Source organism: Bos javanicus, chromosome 13 (assembly GCF_032452875.1).
Source record: "Bos javanicus breed banteng chromosome 13, ARS-OSU_banteng_1.0, whole genome shotgun sequence".
NCBI classification, from domain to species: Eukaryota; Metazoa; Chordata; class Mammalia; order Artiodactyla; family Bovidae; genus Bos; species Bos javanicus.
This window is the reverse complement of record NC_083880.1, coordinates 52,821,660-52,843,100: the sequence shown is the minus strand read 5'-3', so window position 1 is coordinate 52,843,100 and position 21,441 is coordinate 52,821,660. Positions and strand designations below refer to the sequence as shown.

The 21,441-nt window shown below is 46.1% G+C and overlaps 1 protein-coding gene across 1 annotated transcript in view; it reads left to right on the top strand.

Annotated features, from left to right (window-relative positions):
* TGM3 (transglutaminase 3) overlaps positions 1 to 21,045 on the top strand; it is a 42,650-nt gene extending 21,605 nt beyond the window's left edge. Inside the window, exons 8-13 of the mRNA XM_061436767.1 lie at positions 8,284 to 8,387; positions 10,174 to 10,416; positions 14,007 to 14,315; positions 16,583 to 16,740; positions 19,894 to 20,027; positions 20,396 to 21,045. Coding sequence (XP_061292751.1) covers positions 8,284 to 8,387; positions 10,174 to 10,416; positions 14,007 to 14,315; positions 16,583 to 16,740; positions 19,894 to 20,027; positions 20,396 to 20,543 — 1,096 coding nt within the window. The 3' untranslated portion in view covers positions 20,544 to 21,045. The remainder of the gene's footprint in view (positions 1 to 8,283; positions 8,388 to 10,173; positions 10,417 to 14,006; positions 14,316 to 16,582; positions 16,741 to 19,893; positions 20,028 to 20,395) is intronic.
* Positions 21,046 to 21,441: the final 396 nt, after the last annotated feature.

Genomic DNA, 21,441 nt, shown 5'->3' with positions numbered 1-21,441 from the left:
TGGAGACATTTGGGTGCTCTCAATAAGTGTCTAACTTTATGTAAGTTCCTTAACTTTCTGTACCTCAGTTTCCTGTCTGTAAAATGAAGGGCTAGGTCAGGGGACCTCAGCAATTTCTTCTGGAGCTCTCTTTGAATCACATTATAGCATCCAGTGGGGTCTGTTTTCTTCTAAGCCATTCTGCTCATGCCAGTGGTTTGACTTAAAAGGCACAAGGCTCCGGAGTTTTTACTTCTTTGGAGTCAGGACACTCTGGGAAAAGCTTCTTTATTACGGCTCCCCTCTGTACCACTGTGAAGGAGGTCTCTGAAGCCTGAAAACAAATATTTTAGAAAAGTTTGGCCAACTTTATCTTAATCTTGACATTTCTGGCTTGTTTTCCTGGTTCATTTGACTTGATCCCCCAGTTTCTCAAGTCACAGATTTGACTCTATTTGTAGCCTTTACAGAGCTCCGAGGTGGAAGGCAAATGGTGATTGCTCATTCTTGTGGTCAGGGAAGTGGAGTTGGTCAGTACTGGAGAAGAACTGTCATAACCCACACCCTTACATGAGCCCTAACTCCTAAGGCATCTATCTCTCCGTGGCCACCAGCCTCCACTACTAGTTAGCCAGTCCCCAAAGTAGCTGGAGCAGCTTGCTTAGACCCACAGCACGGAAACCAAGGCTGCAAGAGTGGCAGGGCTCCAGAACAATTCAATTCAGAGAGCATGATGCATGAATTGCATGTCAAACCCCACACTGGACACTGGGCAGCAAGCAGAGTGAGATATGCGAACCTCACTAGAGGAGTTCCCAGCTGCACAGGAAGCTGGGTGATTGTGGAACAGAAGTTAAATCAGAGACAGCATAGAGGTAGGGTTGGCACTCTCTGAGTGTGTTCAGTTCAGTTCAGTCGCTCAGTTGTGTCCAACTCTTTGCAACCCTATGGGCTGCAGCATGCCAGGCTTCCCTGTCCATCACCAACTCCTGGAGTTTGCCCAAACTCATATCCATTGAGTTGGTGATGCCATCCAACCATCTCATCCTCTGTTGTCCCCTTCTCCTCCTGCCCCCAATCCCTCCCAGCATCAGGGTCTTTTCAAATGAGTCAGCTCTTCACATCAGGTGGCCAAAGTATTGGAGTTTCAGCTTCAACGTCAGCCCTTCCAATGAACACTTACAACTAATCTCCTTTAGGATGGACTGGTTGGATCTCCTTGCAGTCCAAGAGACTCTCAAGAGTCTTCTCCAACACCACAGTTCAAAAGCATCAATTCTTTGGCCCTCAGCTCTCTTTAGAGTCCAACTCTCACATCCATGCATGACTACTGGAAAAACCATAGCCTTGACTAGATGGACCTTCTTGGCAAAGTAATCTCTCTGCTTTTTAATATGCTGTCTAGGTTGGTCATAACTTTCCTTCCAAGGAGTAAGAGTCTTTTAATTTCATGGCTGCAGTCACCATCTGCAGTGATTTTGGAATCCAAAAAAGCAAAGTCAGACACTGATCTTAGTTTTCTGAATATTGAGCTTTAAGCCAACTTTTTCACTCTCCTCTTTCACTTTCATCAAGTGGCTCTTTAGTTCCTCTTCACTTTCTGCCATAAGGGTGGTGTCATCTGCATATCTGAGGTTATTGATATTTCTCCCAGAAATCTTGATTCCATCTTGTGCTTCTTCCAGCCCAGCGTTTCTCATGATTACTCTGTATATAAGTTAAATAAGCAAGGTGACAATATACAGCCTTGACGTACTCCTTTTCCTATTTGGAACCAGTCTGTTGTTCCATGTCTAGTTCTAACTGTTGCTTCCTGACTTGCATACATATTTCTCAGGAAGCAGGTCAGGTGGTCTGGTATTCCCATCTCTTTCAGAATTTTCCACAGTTTGTGGTGATCCACACAGTCAAAGGCTTTGGCATAGTCAATAAAGCAGAAGTAAATGTTTTTCTGGAACTCTCTTGCTTTTTCGATGATCCAGCAGATGTTGGCAATTTGATCTCTGGTTCCTCTGCCTTTTCTAAAACCACCTTGAACATCTGGAAGTTCATGGTTCACATATTGCTGAAGCCTGTCTTGGAGAATTTTGAGCATTACTTTACTAATGTGTGAGATGAGAGCAAGTGTGCGGTAGATTGAAGATTCTTTGGCATTGCCTTTCTTTGGGATTGGAATGAAAACTGACCTTTTCCAGTCCTGTAGCCACTGCTGAGTTTTCCAAATTTGCTGGCATATTGAGTGCAGCACTTTCACAGCATCATCTTTTAGGATTTGAAATAGCTCAACTGGAATTCCATCACCTCTACTAGCTTTGTTTGTAGTGATGCTTCCTAAGGCCCACTTGACCTCACAATCCAGGATGTCTGGCTCTAGGTGAGTGATCACACCATCATGATTATCTGGGTCATGAAGATCTTTTTTGTACAGTTTTCCTGTATATTGTTGCTGCTGCTGCTGCTAAGTTGCTTCAGTCATGGCCGACTCTGTGCGACCTCATAGACAGTAGCCCACCAGGCCCCGCCGTCCCTGGGATTCTCCAGGCAAGAATACCAGAGTGGGTTGCCATTTCCTCCTCCAATGCATGAAAGTGAAAAGTGAAAGGGAAGTTGCTCAGTCGTGTCTGACTCTTGGTGACCCCATGGACTGCAGCCTACCAGGCTCCTCCATCCATGGGATTTTCCAGGCAAGAGTACTGGAGTGGGGTGCCATTGCCTTCTCCCATGTGTATTCTTGCTACCTCTTCTTAATATCTTCTGCTTCTGTTAGGTCCATACCATTTCTGTCCTTTATTGAGCCCATCTTTGCATGAAATGTTCCCTTGGCATCTCTAATTTTCTTGAGTATGTTAGGTCAAGATTTTTTGAAGGAGTTAGTATCTGAACTGCATTTGGAAAGACAAATAAGCTTTTATGAGTGTAAGGGGTGGAAATCTGGGTCACTTCTAGAGAGGGTCCCCTAACCCCATGAATTCAAATGTCAGCATAACTCAGTTGCTGTCTCTAGGGACAGTGGTTTAGAAACTTCAAAGGTCGAATTAGAATTGATTTGAATGGAGGAGCAAGGAGGGGCAGGGATCAGCTTCTTGTAAAATAAATGCTTCAGTCTGCGCTTCTATGTGCTCTTACTGGGGAAACCCTCAAGACAGGAGCGGAACCCAAGGTTGGGAGGTAGAAAAGAGTGTGACACACAACCAGAAACAAACCAGCACATGCTTGATGATGCACTTGAAAGGCACATACACCCAAGTAAGTGTGAGCAAAGTGCTGGCTTTCAAACAAGGGAGGAACCAGGATGTGCTTATTATCTACTTTGTCTTAAATTCTTGCCTTGCAAATAAATATTCAAACATAGCCACTCACCTGTATATCTTAACCAACTCACCCTTCTCCTAAGGTTCTCTGCCAGAAACAAAATGAATCTGAAATTTGATTTTTTTCTTCCTCAAAATGTTTTCTCTTCCTCTCTTGCCCTCTCACCCTTCTAAGATCATCTTCCCACACTCCTCCTGCTTTCTCCTGGGTAAAATATAACCGACAAAAAATAAAACCCACCAAAAAGATTTTGTGGGTCTGCCTGGAGATAATTTTTTTGATGACTTTTTTCTCCTACAACTGTAGGAAATCTCACAAAACATATAAAGAAGTAAAAATCATCTATAATCCTATTGTTCACATACTTTAAATATTTGATAGTTTTCTATGCAATCTTTTATGAGTTGTTGTTTTTATAGAATTGGGATCATGCATTTTATAAGACTTGGGCACAAGGCGGAGCATGTAATAGACACATCCTGCTTTTCCCCATACTTGGAAACTAACCACTTCATAGTTTAAAATCATGTGTTTTTGACTAAACAGAGTATTATGAACATTTTCCCAATGTCATTAATCTTCAAAAATAAGATTTTTAAATGTATTATATTCCATTGAATGTTAAAAGCCATTATCTCTTTTCCCACTATAATGGTAAACTGTTTCCTATTCCTTATGTTACCTATCTATTCCCCCTTTTTTTCCTACTTTAAATAACACTGTAACAGGCATTGTTATATGGAAATCTTGAGCATGTCAGTGATTAGCCCTATGAGAAAGATTCCTAGAAATGGTATATCCTAGGTTAGAGAATGAACATTTTAAATGCTTATGAACCTATTGCTATTGCCTTCCAGAAATTTTGTAATGAGCTATGTTTCATTACAGTAGTGAGTAAGGGATTGCTTTCTTCCCACTCCTATCATTGGTTGATTTTTTTTCATTATCTGTTCACCTCTCATGGCCTTATCCCTTCTGTCTTGTTTTAGAACTGACTTTTTAGCTCTTTCCCTTTTCCCTGGAGAATCTAGCAGGGTCATAGTGCACCTGATAAGTACTTAGGAAGCACTTCTAACTCCTGACAACTGTATAGTGTAGAACTCTGGATCTGGTCCCTACGGAAAGGCTTGCAAGTTTCATTTTACAACATGTAAAATGCAAACAGTTTTCCCTGATTATAAAACAATAAAAAATAAATTAATGGGGGTCATAGTAATATAGCTACCCAAAGAAAACGCTAATAATATTATGAGTTAGAGCCTTCCAGACATTCATGCTGTTTATACTCACACACATCAGATATATGTGTGTTGAGTAATCATTACCCAAATGGGACCAAATTAAATGGTCTGTTTTACAACATTTAATATCTTCCTGTATCAATAAATTAAAATTTAGAGAGAATGTTTGGTAGTTAAAAGCATGGACATTGCAGCCCTTCTGCCTGGGTTAAAATCCCATTCTGCCTATTTACTGACTTTGAGACCTTAAACAAGTCACTTCACTTCTCTATGCCTCAGTTTCCATAATTGTTGAAAGAGGATAACACTTATTCTTATCTTCCCTTATAAGAACACTGTGAAGATTAAGATATAACACAGACACTTAGTATTATTCTGTGTTGACACTTAACTGTGTTAGCAATTAGTGTTTATATAATATACATATTTTAAAATATTCATTTATTTTGTAATTAGAGGTTCCCAGGTGGCGCTAGTGGTAAAGAACTGCCTGCCAATGCAGAAGACTTCAGAGATGTGGGTTCAATCCCTGGGTTGGAAAAATCCCCTGGAGGAGGGCATAGCAACACACTCCAGTATTCTTGCCTGGAAAATCCCATGGACAGAAGAGCCTGGTGGGCTAAACTCCATGGGGTCACACAGAGTCAGACACGACTGAAACAACTTAACACACATATTTTGTAATTACAGAATTATAGAAGTAATAAGTAATTTTCATTATAGAAAATGAAAACATTGCAGAAATAAATAATGTACAACTTAGTTCATATGCACCAAAATCTGTCCATATGCATAATACTTACACCAAACCATTACTTAAACTGTGGTTATCTAAGATAATGGAATTACGGGGGACTTCCACTACTTTTTTTATGATGACTTTTTTTTTCATAATTGTAAGAAATCTCAATAATATATATTTTCTAAATCAAAATAGGTTCATCATATCAGTATATATTTTTATAAGCTTATGCATACACATACATGCTCTTGTAATTTTTCTTACTTGGTGATATAATTTAGACATCTTTCTATGTAAATGCTAGATTGATTTTGCTCATTCTTTTGGACGGCTGCATGATATTCCTTTGGATGGTTATGTCACAATTTATCTAACCATCTCCTTATTGGTAAACTTCTCCTCCATTATTTTTGCTATTACAAACAATGTTTCAGTGAACATTTTTCCGTGTACATCCATGTGCATGTATCTGAGGGTTTTTATAGGAGAAACTTCTAGAAGTAGAATTACTGGTTCAGTGGGTATGTAGATTTTTAAAGATTTTTCACACTGATTACCAAATTGCCTTTCACAAATGTCATACACATTTAAACTCCCACCAGTAGCGTATGATAGTGCTTGTTTTCCCACACAGCAATGGGTATCATCCTATGCCTTCATCTTTGTCAGTCTCATAGGTATGATAATATCTCTTTGTCATTATAATTTTTTATTGGAGGATAAATGCTCTACAATGTTATCTTGTTTTCTGCCATACAACAACACAAATCAGCCTTAATTTTCTTTTCATTGTGGTGGAGCTAAAACTATTTTCATATGTTTAGTGATCGTTTTTATTGCTTATGAAAACTGCCTGCGCATTGCCCATTACTGGTGTGCTTGACTTCTTCTGTGTCCTGTTGTTGTTTAGTTCCTAACTTTTTTGTGACACCAAGGACCGCAGCCAACCAGATTCCTCCGTCCATGGGATTTCCCAGGCAAGAATACTGGAGTAGTTGCCATTTCCTTCTCCAGGGGATCTTCTTTACCCAGGGATCAAACCTGTGTCTCTTGCATTGCAGATAGGAGAATCTGGCTTTATCACTGAGCCACCTGGGAACAGGTTCTTTTGTATCTTATTGATTTGTAAATACTTTATAATATTCTTTATAGTAAGTGTCTGGTATACATGTTGCATATATTTTCCCTATTTTATTGATTTTTTCAACCTTTTTTCCTCTCTCTTCTTCAGACTGGATAATTTATACTGATCTGTCTTCAAGTTTACTCTTTCCTCTGTTATCTCTGTTCTGCTAGTAAGCCATCCATTGAATTAATTTCAGGTCTTTTTTTCCAGTTAACATTTTCCATTTGGTTATTTTTCTATATTTTCTATTTTTTTGCTAAGAGGTTCCCTCTTTTCATTTGTTATGAGCATATTTTCCTTTATTCCATTGATCATAATTATCATAACTGCTTTAAAGTTTTATTCTTTATTTATTCTAACATCTGGATTATCTAAGGGTTAATTTCTGTTGATTGTCTTTTGCTTTGAGGATAAGTGACATTTTTCTGGTTCTTTGGATGTTCATTAATTGGGGGTTGTATCCTGGTCATTGGCTGTCTTGATTCTGCATTTTGTCTTAGGAGCCTACCTGGGGTAGACTCAAACTGCAAACTCTGTCTCACCTGTGGTAGGCAGCAGCTCAAGTTTCAGTTCATTCTTAAAACTTTTATCTGGACTGTTTGTGGTTTGCCTTGTATATGCCTAGCTCAGGGGTCACCCAGAAGCTTAGGCGGAGTTAATATACAAATCTAGGTTCCGCTTTCTGACTCTCCTTTCCAAGACTTCTGCCACACTCTCTAGTGATTCTAGTTAACCCAGGGTTTGTTTCTTAACTCCTCAGGTCAGAAAGATGTGGACTGTCTGTTGGAATTTTTACTGCCCTGCTCTGTACATCTACTGCAGCTTGTCCTTAGGAGCAAGGTCACCAAAGCACAACTTCCTCCATGCTAGTCTCTTCCTCAAAGTTTGACACCCTTCCAAAATCCTCCTACTCTGTCTACTCTCTGATAGTTATCTTTTGTCAGTGTGTTGTTTTTGCATAAGAGACTATCCATTCATTATGAGTTTATTCTTCTATGCTGGAAACAGAACGATAGTCTCTTTGTTTACTTGGTATATGAAAGCTTAATATTTTTACCTAGTCATATGTATCATTCTGAAGTTGGTTCTCTGCTTAAAACTATCTTTTCCACCTCATGAATATAAAAAAAAAATGTTTTTCAAGTTGAATAGAACTTGAATTTATGTCAGACTTACATTTTCTTCCAAGTTGGACCCAACACTGCCAATGCTAATGTAGTTGTTGTGGGATTGGAGAGGAGGAGAATAGAGGGCAGAATAAAGAATGAAGAAAGCTCTGGATAACTGTTTACACCTGGTGAGGGAGGGGACCAATGACTGAGAACATGCAGATTGGGAGATGGGGGGGCTCCACTGATGAATATTTTAGGACTGGTGTGTGCATTCTTCTATCCAGATCTCAACTGCAGGGCTCTGTGGCTCTTAGCCAGACCTGTTAATCTTGCTGCACCCCATTCATTTTCACCCCACATGAAATACAGTAGTGTACCCCAACAGGATGCACAAGAGAAAGCTGTGTGGGTTTGCTCACTGGGTCTTGGCTCTAACCTAGATCCACTCTGCTTCTCAGAAAGGCAGGAGAACATGGTGATTTCGGAGTTAGGCATATCTGGGGCCACACTTTGACTTTGCATTGTTAGCTGCTTGGCTTCTCTGAGCCTCAGTTTCCCCTTTTATGAGATGAGCATAAAAAGAGTACCCCCTTAACCGTGCTGTGAGAATTTAAGGAGACGGTGCTCTCGGAGGTCTAGCACAATAGCTGGCCCAGAGTAAACTCACTTGAGTGCGAGGGCGCTGCACCGTCAGGTCAGAGGTGTGGCGCTTCACCGTTCCTCTGCTGAGCGGCCTTGGCCACGCTCTGCAGCCTGTGGTTCTGTCTGCAGGAATTTCCACGTCTGGAATGAAGCCTGGTTTGTGCGGTCTGACCTGGGCCCTTCGTACAATGGATGGCAGGTTCTGGACGCCACCCCTCAGGAGAGAAGCCAAGGTAACCAATCCTCTGTCAGCCTACTGGTGCCCCCCTTCTCTGGGTTTGGCTCTAAGTCATGACCTCTCAATCTTTACAATGGTGGGAAGCGGCACAGCAAGATCACCTAAATCTTCTCTGCCTTTGGGGGCACAGAGAGGGATTAAAACAAAAGTATTTTCAAAGTAGATTTTCCTCTTAATTGGCTTGGTTCAGGCTGCTGTTTAAATGACTGACATCCCTGCTCCCACACAACTGCTGCAAAGGCCCTGGCCCATGCCCGGTAATAGGGAAGAGTAACAGGTCCCCTGCCAACAGTGATTCTCCCACACAGCCTCTAGTAGCCCATCCCTCCCAGCACAGAAACCTTCCGTTTCCCTTTGCCTTGGGACTTAGCCCAGATTCCCTGGCTCAGCTCCAGGCCTCTGTGCTCATGGCCCCCAGCACCCCTCTCACCTTCTGGGTGTCCCCCGCCAGGCTGAGCTCTCCTTCTCGCAGGCTGGCCCTTCCCCGCCCCTGATGGCCACTCTCCCATCAGATACCAGGCGTTGGGCTCTCCAGGAACCTTTCCTCGTCCCTCCCCTGATCTCCAGAGCATTCTTGTCCATTACCTTCATTTTCAGTTGTTTCTTTCAAAGTTAAAAAAATTATAAAAGTCATATATGCATGGTTAAGAATGGTTAAAAAAAATTCAAATCATTCCAAAATGATTTACAATGAAAATGAAGTCTTACCCCCCTCCCTTGCTGCAACATCTATACCAGAAGCAATGAGATTCAGGGAATTTGGGTGTGAGGAGGGTAACTTCCAGATATTTTCTAGGCCACTATTTAAACTTCTCACTGCAACTCATTAGTGGTTATGAAATCAAGTTAATGGGTTGTGACCATTGTTTTAAGAAATGAAATAGAATAGCATGGAAAGAAGTGAGGAAAGGAAAGAAAAAGAAACTATCAGAGTGTATTGGACATTAAGAATAAGAATTTTCCTGTGGAATTTTTGTTTCAGGACCATATATGTGCCATGATGTAAAATCTTATTTCTAGAGATCATGGTAAAAAAAAAAAAAAAAAGCTGAAAGTCACTGTCACTGTTTCAGGTTTATAAATGTGTGTTTGTTTTATAAACACAAATGGAATAATATTCTTCTATTCTGCTGTAACTTACTTTTTCATCTGGGCACTTCATGAAGAAAACTGTATCTGTGTATCTATACCTGTATCTACATCTATGTCCTTCCATCCACCCATCCATCTATGAATCTATCTACCTATCTGTCCATCTCTCTATGTATCCACCCACCTACCTACCTAGCTGTCTGAGCTAGCTATGCTGAGTGCTCAAGAAGGGAGGTGATGGTCAGGGCTTGGGGGCCCAAAGAAGCAGGACATCTCTGTAGGCTGGGTTTGCAGAGAAGTCTTCCAAAATCGGGGGGTGATTTGGGAAGAATGATTTGCAGAGTAGAAAAGAGGCAGCCCTGAGCACAAGACAGTCAGACTTTCCTCTTTAGGAAACAGACTGAGGGCAGGGAGTTAGCACCAATTATGCACCTACAGAATGTGGGAGTGGGCCGTCTTCTGTGGAGCTGGAGTCTGACCAGAGTGCTATTGCACAAGATAACGGTAGCCCCAGAGGGTCCTGCTGAGTGCCCCAAGAGGAGAGCAGACAGTCAGGGTTGAAGGAGTTTGCGGTAGAGGCAGGGGAGCTGGGCGGTGGGCAGGGCCCCCAGAGAAGCAGGCTATGAGGCGGGCTGTTGCAGAGGGGCCTTGCTTTGGCACACATCCAACCTCTGCACCCTGGCCCCCAGGGGTGTTCCAGTGCGGCCCTGCTTCGGTGATCGCTATCCGAGAGGGTAATGTGGACTGGGACTTCGACATGCCCTTCATCTTTGCGGAGGTCAATGCCGACCGCATCACATGGATCTACGAGTCGAACGGTGCCTTGAAGAAGAATTCCTCAGACACTCACAGCGTCGGCAAGTACATCAGTACCAAGGCGGTGGGCAGCAACTCTCGCATGGATGTCACCGAAAAGTACAAGTATCCAGAAGGTAGGAGGGGCTTTGATGGGCTGTGCCACCCAGGGCCTGACGGTGGGAAGACAGCTTTGAGGCCGGAGAAGGAAAACTTGCTCATGCTCCTCCCGCTTTCTCAGCCAGCTGTGCCTGAATATTAGGATTGCTCCCTGGCATCTAATGCCCAGTTCCCCAGACTGTTTCCTGTGGGGACAAAACCATCAGGGGCAGACACAGTGCCAGCGGAAATGTGCTGAAGGACTCAGGCAGCTGTCAGTCTAGCTCGTCTCCAGCTGTGTCCCTTTGCCAATTGCACCATTAGGATGACAGCACCATGACTGTACATCACAGGGAGAAACATGGCCCCCACAGAAGACCCCCTAGGGTCTCTGTCAGTCCACTCCCCTTGCCTCTAAGAAGCGAAAGCAGGAAACATCCTCTGAAAAAAGAAACGGACAGTCCCCAGAGACATGGGGACTGCTTTGTCTGCTTCAGTGGGCTCCCTGAAAGCCAGATGAGGTGCAGACACCTCCTACACCATGAGGACAATGCCCGAGTCCCTGAAATCGTCAGCATCCACTTGAGTGCTGATCCCCCTAAAGTCACCTAGAAGCTGGTAGGAGGCCACGTTTAACACAAATTACGTGTTTCTCTGTTTCAGAAGTTGCTTTCAGTGTTAGCAAATTAATATCTCTGAGGAATCTCAATAGTGACAAAATTCTACATTTGAAGGTGATGTTCATTTTAGAAATAGGCCGCAGTGAATTAATGCTTGCTCTAGCAGGCCAGTCGCTCCTTAATGGGATCGACGTGTCACTCTAAACGCTTTGGAATAGTTGCTTTAGCGGGTCCTCACTGCTGGTTCTGAGGTGTCAAGAAAAGTGCTCTCGAGAAGGTACCCATGTGCACCCTAAAGTAAACCCCACAGTTCGGTGCCCTGGATGGCTGCTGCTGCTGGCTGCCGTATACAAAAGAGGAGAGCTGAGCAGGGGGTAGGCTCCAAGTCCAGGTGGATGAGCTGCTGGGTGTGGGTCCTTTGGAGGCATCAGAGTAATGAGATTGGTGCTTTCCGTTAGACCCCAGTGTACCTCTGCGGCCCATTCCTCCCACTGGGGTCAGATGGCCTTTCTCTCAGTCAGTAAACATGTACTGAGACCTCCCCGAGTGCCCATTCATGCTCAACTCCAGGAGGCCAGGAAGCACCCTGCAGATGGGTGCCTGCCCCTCCAGAGCTCACAGGCTGGGGGTCAGGCTTGAGTGTGACAAGCATTCTCAAAAGTGTTCTGATGTAGAAACCAGAGTAGGGGCCAAAGAACTGATAACCCCAGGCAGGAGGTGAACTCTGCCCTACCCCTTATAGCTGTGCAACCTCAAGCACGATTCTTAGCATCTCTGATCCCTCACTTCCTCACCTGTAAAATGAGAAGAGCAAGGCCTCTCTTCAATGGGATTTAAATGAGCTAGTGTATAGAAAGTATCAAGGGCAGTGCCTGGCCCATAGTGAGGACTTAATAAATAGTGATGATTTTTATCAACTTGAACATCTGCAGCCTCATTGGAATGACCTCCCAAAGTGACTTTTAAAACGCACTGTCTATACAGTTGTGTGATTCTGTGGGGCCCCTTATCTGAGTGTTACACCTTAATTCCACTTCTTGAGGGCTCTGGCTGTCCCAGCCAAACCTCCTGAGCAATGAGGAGGGGCCACAGCCAGGTGGAGGGATCCCTGCCAGACCCCTGGCAATGCCCCAGCCCTTGTGTGACAGCAGGACTGATCACTCCACCTGTTGTTGCTCAGTCTCCTTTACCTAATGATGCTTGTGTCTGATGGCCGCAGGGAGGAAAAGCCCATAAAATGGGTTGCTAAGTATTTGCGCAACAGCAACACCAAAGGAAAAAACAGTAGCAGGAAGCTTAGTCTTGAGTAAGCCCGGCAGGTGACCTATATAGGTATCTAGGCTCTGAGCCTCATTGTGCAAACGCAACTGCTTCGAGGTTCTGGGCACAGAGGCTCAGCTCCCTGCTCAGCCGTCAGACCTGGGTGTGGATTTACAGCTCGGCTAGAGAATGGGAAGGCACCAAAAGGAACCCAGCCCACCAGGAGCGATCAACTCGGGTAATTTGGCTGCCTGCCTTCTTTTCAGGGGTGTGTGGGAGGAACTACTAGACTTCAGGTCTAAACTTCTGGGGACTGGCCCTCTTTCCACCCCTAATTCTCAGATTACCAACAACTTGGACCAAACACTCCTCCTCTTTAGGACCTTAACTCTAACATGATGTGCTTAGATGTCTTCGGGGTCTCTGCCAGTTGTTACATGTAACTTATAGGAAAGATTTCACTAAATGATAAAGTGCTTCTAATAAGTCATCTTAAAATTTCACAGGTTTGTAGGGGACGTTAGGGGCAGAAGGGTAAACATGGTCATTCTTCTTTCAGTATCTCTGTCCATGTTACTGGAAAGTCAATATCTTCGCCTCGTTAGTGGATCTATCTTCCAGTCAAGGCAAGGAGACTCATGTGCACTGTGTGGTCTACCCTGGCTCAGAGGCTTGGAGTTGGTTATCAGCTCTTAGTGCCCCAAGAGCCATGGTTTCTTGGCCACAATCTTGGCCACTTTCTGGGGACTGTTTATAGTATCACATTCAGCAGCACCCACAACAAAGGCTGAACCCATCCTGTGGTTCAACCTTTGTGTTTTTGAACCCTGAACTCTCTCAACAATTTAAACTAGTCATAACCTGGAACCATACCAACTGTGGGAAGTTCTTGTCAACTGACCTAGACAGAAGTTCCACTCTCTAATTCTCAAAGCATCATTAGAAATAAAACAGAATAACATGATAAAGTGGTTTGGAATTTTTTTCAGTGAGGCAATTCTAAATCATAGTTTTCTCACTTATGAACTCATTCTAATCTTTTTAAACTCAGACTTGTTATTTTTTAAATTATCGGTTTGTTCTTTGGGCTTCCCTGGTGGCTCAGATGTTAAAGAATCTGCCTGCAATGCAGGAGACCTGGGTTCAATCTCTGGGTCAGGAAGATCCTCTGGAGAAAGGAACGGATACCCACTCCAGTATTCTTGCCTGGAGAATTCCATAGACAGAGGGGCCTGGTGGGCTACAGTCCATGGTTGCAAAGAGTCAGACATGACTGAGCAACTAACACACGCTTTGTTCTTTAAGTCTCACAAAGGAGCTTTTATTAAAAGAAAGGAGGGAAGGAGGAAGGAATGGAGGGAAGGAGGGAGGGAGAGATGGAGAGAGTGAAGGAAGGAAGGGATCTAACCTAATTAACCTAAGCAAAATATCAAGCTATGTATTTTATGCAGCTTTCCCTACAGCTCGATGGAAATTTGAGCTGATTGGAAGAGCTGGGCTGTGAGCCTCATGTTAAGGAGAATGAAATGGAGATCTGAGGGAGGTCAGACACTTGCTTGGAGGTCAGACATATGTTAAGGAGGGTGAAATGGAGACCTGGAGGAGGTCAGACACTTGCTTGGATTAGAATCGTTGCGCAAGCAGCAGAACCAGTGTTAGTTCCAGGCCACCTTTCCAGGCAGGGCACTGTTCTTTGTTCACGTTGCCACCGCATCTCTGAGATACTTCTCTCTTTTCCCACCACACAGGTTCCAGCCAGGAAAGACAAGTATTTGAAAAGGCTTTGATGAAACTTAAACCCACAATGTCATTTAGTGCAACATCTGCAAGCAGCCTGGCAAGAGAGGAACGGGAGCCTAGCATCTCTGGGAGGTTCAAGGTCGCTGGTGTACTGACAGTGGGCAAAGAAGTCAACCTGATCCTAATGCTCAAAAACCTAACAAGTGATACAAAGACAGTGACAGTGAATATGACAGCCTGGACCATCGTCTATAACGGCACACTTGTACACGAGGTGTGGAAGGACTCTGTCACTAAATCCCTGAATCCCGAAGAAGGTAATTCAACCTGTAGGCTGCTGGGATGCCACACACTCATGGTAGCTGGTATTCTCTTGGGGTTGGAGAGTTCCTATTGGAACCAAATCAACTGATTAAGGAAGGAAACAGCACAGGGTGAGCAGTGCAAGTGGGGGTGGTGCCAACCAAAATACTTTCATGCCCTGGAGGAGAAAGGAAGAGGACTTTGGCAGTTAAAGACAAACCACAATACCCCTTACATACATTTTGCCCAGTGTGCAGAGTGCTCCTTATATACTCTTATGTACTATCACATTTGACCTTCTACAAGAACAGATTTCAGCATTCCTTTTACAGAGCCAGAAACTGAGGCTTGGAGAGATTGTGATTCACTTAAAAGATTAAGTGTCATAGCTACTAGGTGGCAATGCCAGATCCTGGTCCTGGAATTCCTGATGTGAAATCCAGTGCCACCACCCATTTTCTCGGTTTTACTGCTGCGACCCCTTCCCCTTTCCAGCTCCCACCCTACCTTACCCCCATCCCACAATGAATCACTTTCCCGGTTTGACCCTAGAGGGGTTGCAATATACCATGAGGGCTTGAATTCCCACCAGTGTTCCCCCACAGCTGCCAGTGGGTGGGTGAAGTTCCTTGATTTCCAGTGACAGTGATGGGTTTTCTTGGAGGCCTGAGCTTCCGGGAGGAAGAGTGAGTTGGTTCTCCTGGGTAGCACAGATGGGAGGGGAACAAGGTGGAGCAGAGAGAGGCTGGGGCTGTGGAAGGATTAGCAGGCAGGTGTGCCCAAGATGGCAAAATCCTTCAAGCTGTTATGGAAAGTCTAGACGTACAAAGCAGATTAATAAGGGTGGGGTGGCTATTTGCTTCACATAAGGATCTAATAAAAACTGATTACTTATATAGCCCATCTTGAAAAAATTTTGTCTGCAGAAAAACTGAAAGCTATCACACCTGTCAGAGGCAGCATCCCCTAGCAACCTGTCTTCTGGCAGAACTGAGCAGAAATCTTCCCTATAACAAAAGCACCCGGCTGGCTGTTATTTACCTTCAAAGCTCAAGGGAAGAGCTATTTTTGTAGGACAAAAATAATTTATGTGAGGGAAATGCTTTTAAAAAAAACTGTACTTCTGCAAGAAGCAACAGAGTTAAATGGGAAGGCAGGAGGAAACAGGCAAAATGGTCTTGGAGTCCTGACGTCATCACCTACTCTCTGGATGACTCTGTTAAGTCTCCCTCCTTTCCTGAGCCTCAGGGTTCACTGTTCAAGGGAGCTGGACCAGCTGATGCCAGGGCCTGTCGTCTCCATATTTGGGGCAGGCTGGGTAAATCCCTCCAGTGCTAAAAACAGAGACAGCTCCCTCCTTACAGCCTCACCTCAAGGAGTGTGTGACCTGTAGGTGCCGGGCACCCCCCAGCCACCTAGCATGACTGCATGAGGGAGGGGGAGACCACCCAGAGGCAGGCGAGCCCCCCACCCTTGCTTGCCCAATGAGTCAGAGGGGGGCCTTGAAGCTTGAGAAACGGAGAAATGCTGGGGAAGGCCTCTCCATCTGAGGGGACCTTGTGACTCAGAGCATGGAGGTGGTAAGGCACCTGTGTTGTTAAAAGGACAAAGAGAACTGTGGGAAGGAACATTCTTTTGAGGAAGAGAGTGACACAGGGCCATACTGAGGGGTCTGAACTTTATTCCTGGGGCAGCGAGGGACCACAGGAGATTTTTCAGGTGACACAGAAGAGTGACATGATCTGAGGGGAAAGTGCTTCTAAAGCCCACCTGACTGGTGCATGCGGGTGACTTAGAAGCAGGAGACACCAGAAGTAGGGTGGTGGTTCCAATGCTGTTGCAATAGGATCCCAGGCTATACAGTCACCTGAGAGGACCAAGCTCTTACGTAGACAGCCCCTGGCTTCCCTTGCTAGTTATTATCATGCTATCATCATTACTGTTTTCTTTATTGGGCAATGAGTTAATACTCATATTCTTCCCTGCCCCTTAGATGGAAATTCGCCCTCTGATATTTACCAGGACAGGGAGGAAGTCTGAGCCCCCATGAGCTCCTCCTCCTGGAATCCGCCCAGCCAGCTGGCATCCTGGTCCCAGGGCCCCCGCTCTGCAGCTGGTGTGGAGCAGGCGGGTGTTCCCCCAGGGCCTGGTAGGGAAGATTCAGGCAAGCCTGGGCTCCAGGTACTCCCAGCCAGCCCACACTGACGCGGCTTGGCATCAGCTTTTAAGGTTTCAGAAGCCAACCCCACCTCTCACGCTGCTCCCTGGTTTCTTCTTCCAGAAATAGAGCACCCTGTAAAGATCGCATATGCTCAGTACGAGAAGTACCTGAAGGCGGACAACATGATCCGGACCACAGCCGTGTGCCAGGTCACCGATGAGCCTGAGGTGGTGGTGGAGAGGGACATCATCCTGGACAACCCCACCTTGACCCTTGAGGTAAAGGGATGCTGAAGGGGCTGCTGCTCCATGCTAGTCCAGCCCTCCCTGACCACAGGGAAAGCCCTGTCTGCCGACAGGACAAGCACAGTGCTCAGCTCGGCTCCAGCCTCTACCAAAAGGATCAGCCAAGAGTTCTGCTCAGAGCAGTGTCCTTGGGAAATCCCAGTGGTCCAGTGGTTAGGACTCCATGCTGTCCCTGCCGAGGGTACAGGTTCAATCCCCAGTCAGGGAACTACGATCCTGCCAGTGGCGCAGCAAAGCATGTCCTTGCTCCCTCTCTGGAAGGATCCACGGGCACGTTGCCCTGTGGCTTCTTTGGCTGCAGCTCTAGACCCACTGGGAATGCCAGCTGAGGAGCAGCTGGAGGGCTCTTCAGCTCACTCGCTTTGAACATCTGCTGTGTCCTGGGCTGTGCTAGGCTCAGGAATCACAGAAGACCTCAAGGTCTGGGTCCTGCCTTCAGGGAACCCACAGCCCAGCCCCCAGACACATTTGTAGGGCAAATCAGAAATGGGCATAACTCACATGCATCTCCTGACTCTAGACCCCAGAGTTACAGAAGTGAAGACTCTTAGAAACCTGGTCTCAAGCTTTCATGCCCTTCCATTTCACACATGAGTGAACTGAGACCCAGAGAGAAAAGAATTGCCAAATACTGCCAGAGCAAAGGCTAGACCTCAGGGCCCTTTCCAGGACATCTGGCCAGTCCATACCCAGCAGCAGCATCTTCCCAAGAGTTGATAATGAGGATGCCTCATTTTTTTGGCAGCAGGCTCTGCTCCCAGGCTGCCTCTCAGGAATGCAGGCATGTGGGCTCTCAAAGGTCTGTGGGAGGCACTTGGAGCCACTCTGTCCCTTCCTCAGCACTGGTGCTGGAAGTATGGGGCTGACTCCAAGCCTGTCCCTACCCACACCAACCTCAGCCCAGGGTGGAGGCAGCCAGAGCCAGATAGCACAAATCTAGGGATGAGGGGCTGGCAGGCAAGGAGAGGCAGATGAGTGGATGAGGAAGATGGGTCTTCCCTTGGGACCCCATAGAGAGCTTCATGGGTCAGACTCCTCACAAATCTGCAGCACCATCTGCCCCAGCAGTCTAGACAGCAATTGCCTTTTTCGTTATTGTTGTTCCATCACAATGTCACTAGCATCCCTAGCCCCAGATTTCTAGAGTAACTTGTGACTGCCCTCGTCCCACTCTCCCTAAGCTACACCCCAGCTTCAGGGATTCCTGATTTCAGACAGAAGGCAGGGGGACCCAGGGCCTGCTCCTTGACACTAGCCTGAAATAGAGCTCTCTGGTTAACTGTCCTGGTTAGTCTGGGCTGTGCTTCAGAATGGGGGCCAGAGTGATCCATCATCTCCAAGGTTAGGGAGAGGGAGCCACCCCTGTTCTAGGCCCATCACAGTGGTTGTGAAACAGAAAGAGGCCCCTCCACGAGCAGGACCAAACAGAGCTTCTGGGCTCCGGGCTTGCCTTCTTTCCCACCCAGCAAGTTTTCATCCATGATTGTAGAAGCCGCCCCTGTTTCCTAGGGTGTTTTCAAGAAATGAAACATTCTGAGTGAAAGTTATCAGTGTTTGATAAAGTTAGTTTCTCCACCATTATATTCCCTTATCCAGTATCCTCAAACTTGCTTATAGCTTTCTCTCTTTTTCAAAATTTTGCTGTACATCATTTAGATGTCCATATCAAATCAGCTTCATCTTTCAAGAGAATCTAACATCTTTAAAAAGGAAATCAGAATACACACAGCCTGGAAATTATTTAATCCTTTAAATAAATATCTGCTCTTTCTTCTTTAGGACATCTTTGTATGCATTTGCCCTTTAACACAACTTCTCCTTTACTTTAGACTTGAGAGAATCAAGATGATCTAATTGTGATTGAATGAATTAATGCATAGCTGACTCAGAGCAGGGCACATGGGTGATCTGTATGAGAAGATAATAATTTGGGCAACACCCTATTGTCTTATTTATGATTGGGAGTAGGCATTGAGGACTTTTGAACCAGATTATACAATCTTTCAAAGACTGAGGTCCTTCACATTGGCCTGTGACCTACTGACAATGTCAGACACAGGTTTCTGAAGTGGCTCTTATCCTCTTCTTTGGGTGTATGTATAGATTTAGGTCAACAGGATAGAGTGGTAAGCAGCCATAAAGAAAGGAAAACAAATATAGGAAAATCTCAAATTGAATATCAGTGTGAAAAATATGGCAACATTTATATATATTCTTGGGTCCCAATGGCATAAAATTATGCTTCACCTTTCAAATCATGTCATACACTTAAATGAGTTCCATGGGAGAAATTGTGATATAGACCATGGTCTCTAAAATGTTTCAGTTATGCACAAATTATTGGCAGGCATTGCAAAGTTTAGTAAGAAGAGAAAACGGCTCTGGAACCAGAAATCTCTCAGTTATTGAGTCAATCTGAACTGCAGGTTTATTACTGTAAAAGGGTTGCAGGGAGAATTGGTGACAACAAAAAGGAAAACCAAATGAACACAAAGTAGCTACCTCTAGGGATCCTCAAAAGAAAAATCCACCCGTCACCTAGTTTCGGTTTCTGTTTCCAAAGCGCTTTCTTCTGCATCCATGATCTCATTTGTTCCCTTCTAGTCCAAGGAAGGAGGAGGGGAGGGATGAGCCCTCTTTATCAGGGAGGGAGTCAAGGCCCAGGGAGGTGACGCATCTGCCCAGGCTTGGCTGCTTCTCAGCAGGAGTGCAAGCTTTCATCTTCAGGAGCATACAGATAGTCCAGGTTGCTTCTCTGACCAGCCCCTGATAAAGGACCCTGTGCAGACCACATGTCTGGGAAGTGGGGGCTGCCCTTCCCAAGATGAACTGAGAAAGGGCCCACAAACCCAGCTGGGAAGTTAAGTGCTCTCAGCTGCTGCGACCTGCCGCCTCTCCCTCTGGGCTTGGGTGTCCTGTCTGTAGCCTGGGGATGACAGCAATTTCTTAGGAACCCCCTGCATGGATGGCACTGGCGCTTAGGAGGACTAAACCAAATGGTGTTCCCTTCCTTTGTCCCCAGCGATATCTTTCCCATGACCAAGTCTCAGGCACCGCCCCATCGGCTTTCAAGGGCAGATGAGATGAGCAGTCTAGCCCTGACTCTGTCAAGCCCTCTCCCCGCAGGTGCTGGATGAGGCCCGGGTGCAGAAGCCTGTGAACGTGCAGATGCTCTTTTCCAACCCACTGGATGAGCCCGTGAAGGACTGCGTGCTGATGGTGGAGGGCAGCGGCCTGCTGCTGGGCAGTCTCAAGATCGAGTGAGTCCCACACTGAAGGGCTGGTAGGGGATGGCGGGGAGGGGGTCAGAGGGACCTCCCCAGAGCCCCAGGCAGGGTAGACAGAACTCTGCTAGGCTCTGAACTTGGGAATCTGCCCATAGGGATGCACACTTGCATTTGGTTTAGGGGTTCACCAAACTTGAACTTAAGAGAAGTCCAGGTCTTCAGTGCTTGGAGCTGGTCCTTATATGTGGGAGCTCATGGGACTCCTACTTTCCCTGCTGAGGGGTCCCAGGGCTAAAGGGGCTCAATGACCCAGGGTGGCAGCTAGAGGGAATTGAAGGAGCAGTGACCTTGACCAGAGCAGGACTTGAGGCCTCACACTGACTCCTGCCCTTCCCCATCAGCGTGCCAGCCCTGCGTCCCAAAGAGCGGTCCCGCGTGCGTTTTGAGATCCTGCCCACCCGGAGTGGCACCAAGCAGCTCCTTGCCAACTTCTCCTGCAACAAGTTCCCCGCGATCAAGGCCATGCTGTCCGTTGATGTGGCTGAGTGAAGGGCCCAGGTGGCCCCATACAAACTTGGGAACACACAGCAGGCAGGACTTGCCTGTGGAGTGAGCCCCTGCCATACTCACTATCCAGCCTGGGAAACTCACTCCGTCCCCCAAGGCGGCCTGGGTCCGGAACTCCAGCCTCCAGCACACACCCCTGCCTCGCTCCCAGGCTGGGCTGGTTCCACCCTGGCCCATCACTTGATCACTTTTGCACGTTCCCTGAGCTTCTCCCCAATGCTGCCTAGTGTGTGAGCCCCATGCCCCTGCTCAGCCCTCATACCCTCAGTGTTGTGGGCACGGAGTGGCACCTGACCTAGCAACTCTCCAAATGGATACTGGGGGAGAAGACGGTCTGGACTGTGTGCTGATCCCCAGCCTGCAGTTGGCACTTTCCTGCTCCTCCCCTGGGTCATTGTGGAGGTGGGGGGGATGATGGTTAGCCATCCATTGTGACACTCACAACTACCCTCAAAATAAATGTTAAAAAGAGTGTGATCACACAGCACTGACTCTACAAGACTGCTGCTTTGCCTAAGGTGGTGGAAAAGGAGACAGTGGGGCTGGGGCCATATCTTTCTGGAGGAGGGATGGCATTGGGGAAGCCGTGTTCTCCACATTCCAATATCCAAAAGGAGTGGGCTGGTTCCCTGTGGCTCCAGGTGCAAAACTAGAGAGACACTTCAAGTCAGTTTAGGAAACTGCACTAGGATGATGTCCAAAAATAGATTGACTGCCTTGGGAGGGAGTGACTTGTCTAGGCAGGTTCAGACATTGTAGGGCGAAGTGAACCCTTCCAGGACCCTCTATGGGCATCAGAGTGAGAAGGGACTTCAGTCTTCACTGGAACCTTCTGCAGAGCAGCTGTGGGTGGTGGCCCAGCCTCTGCTCACACTGGGCT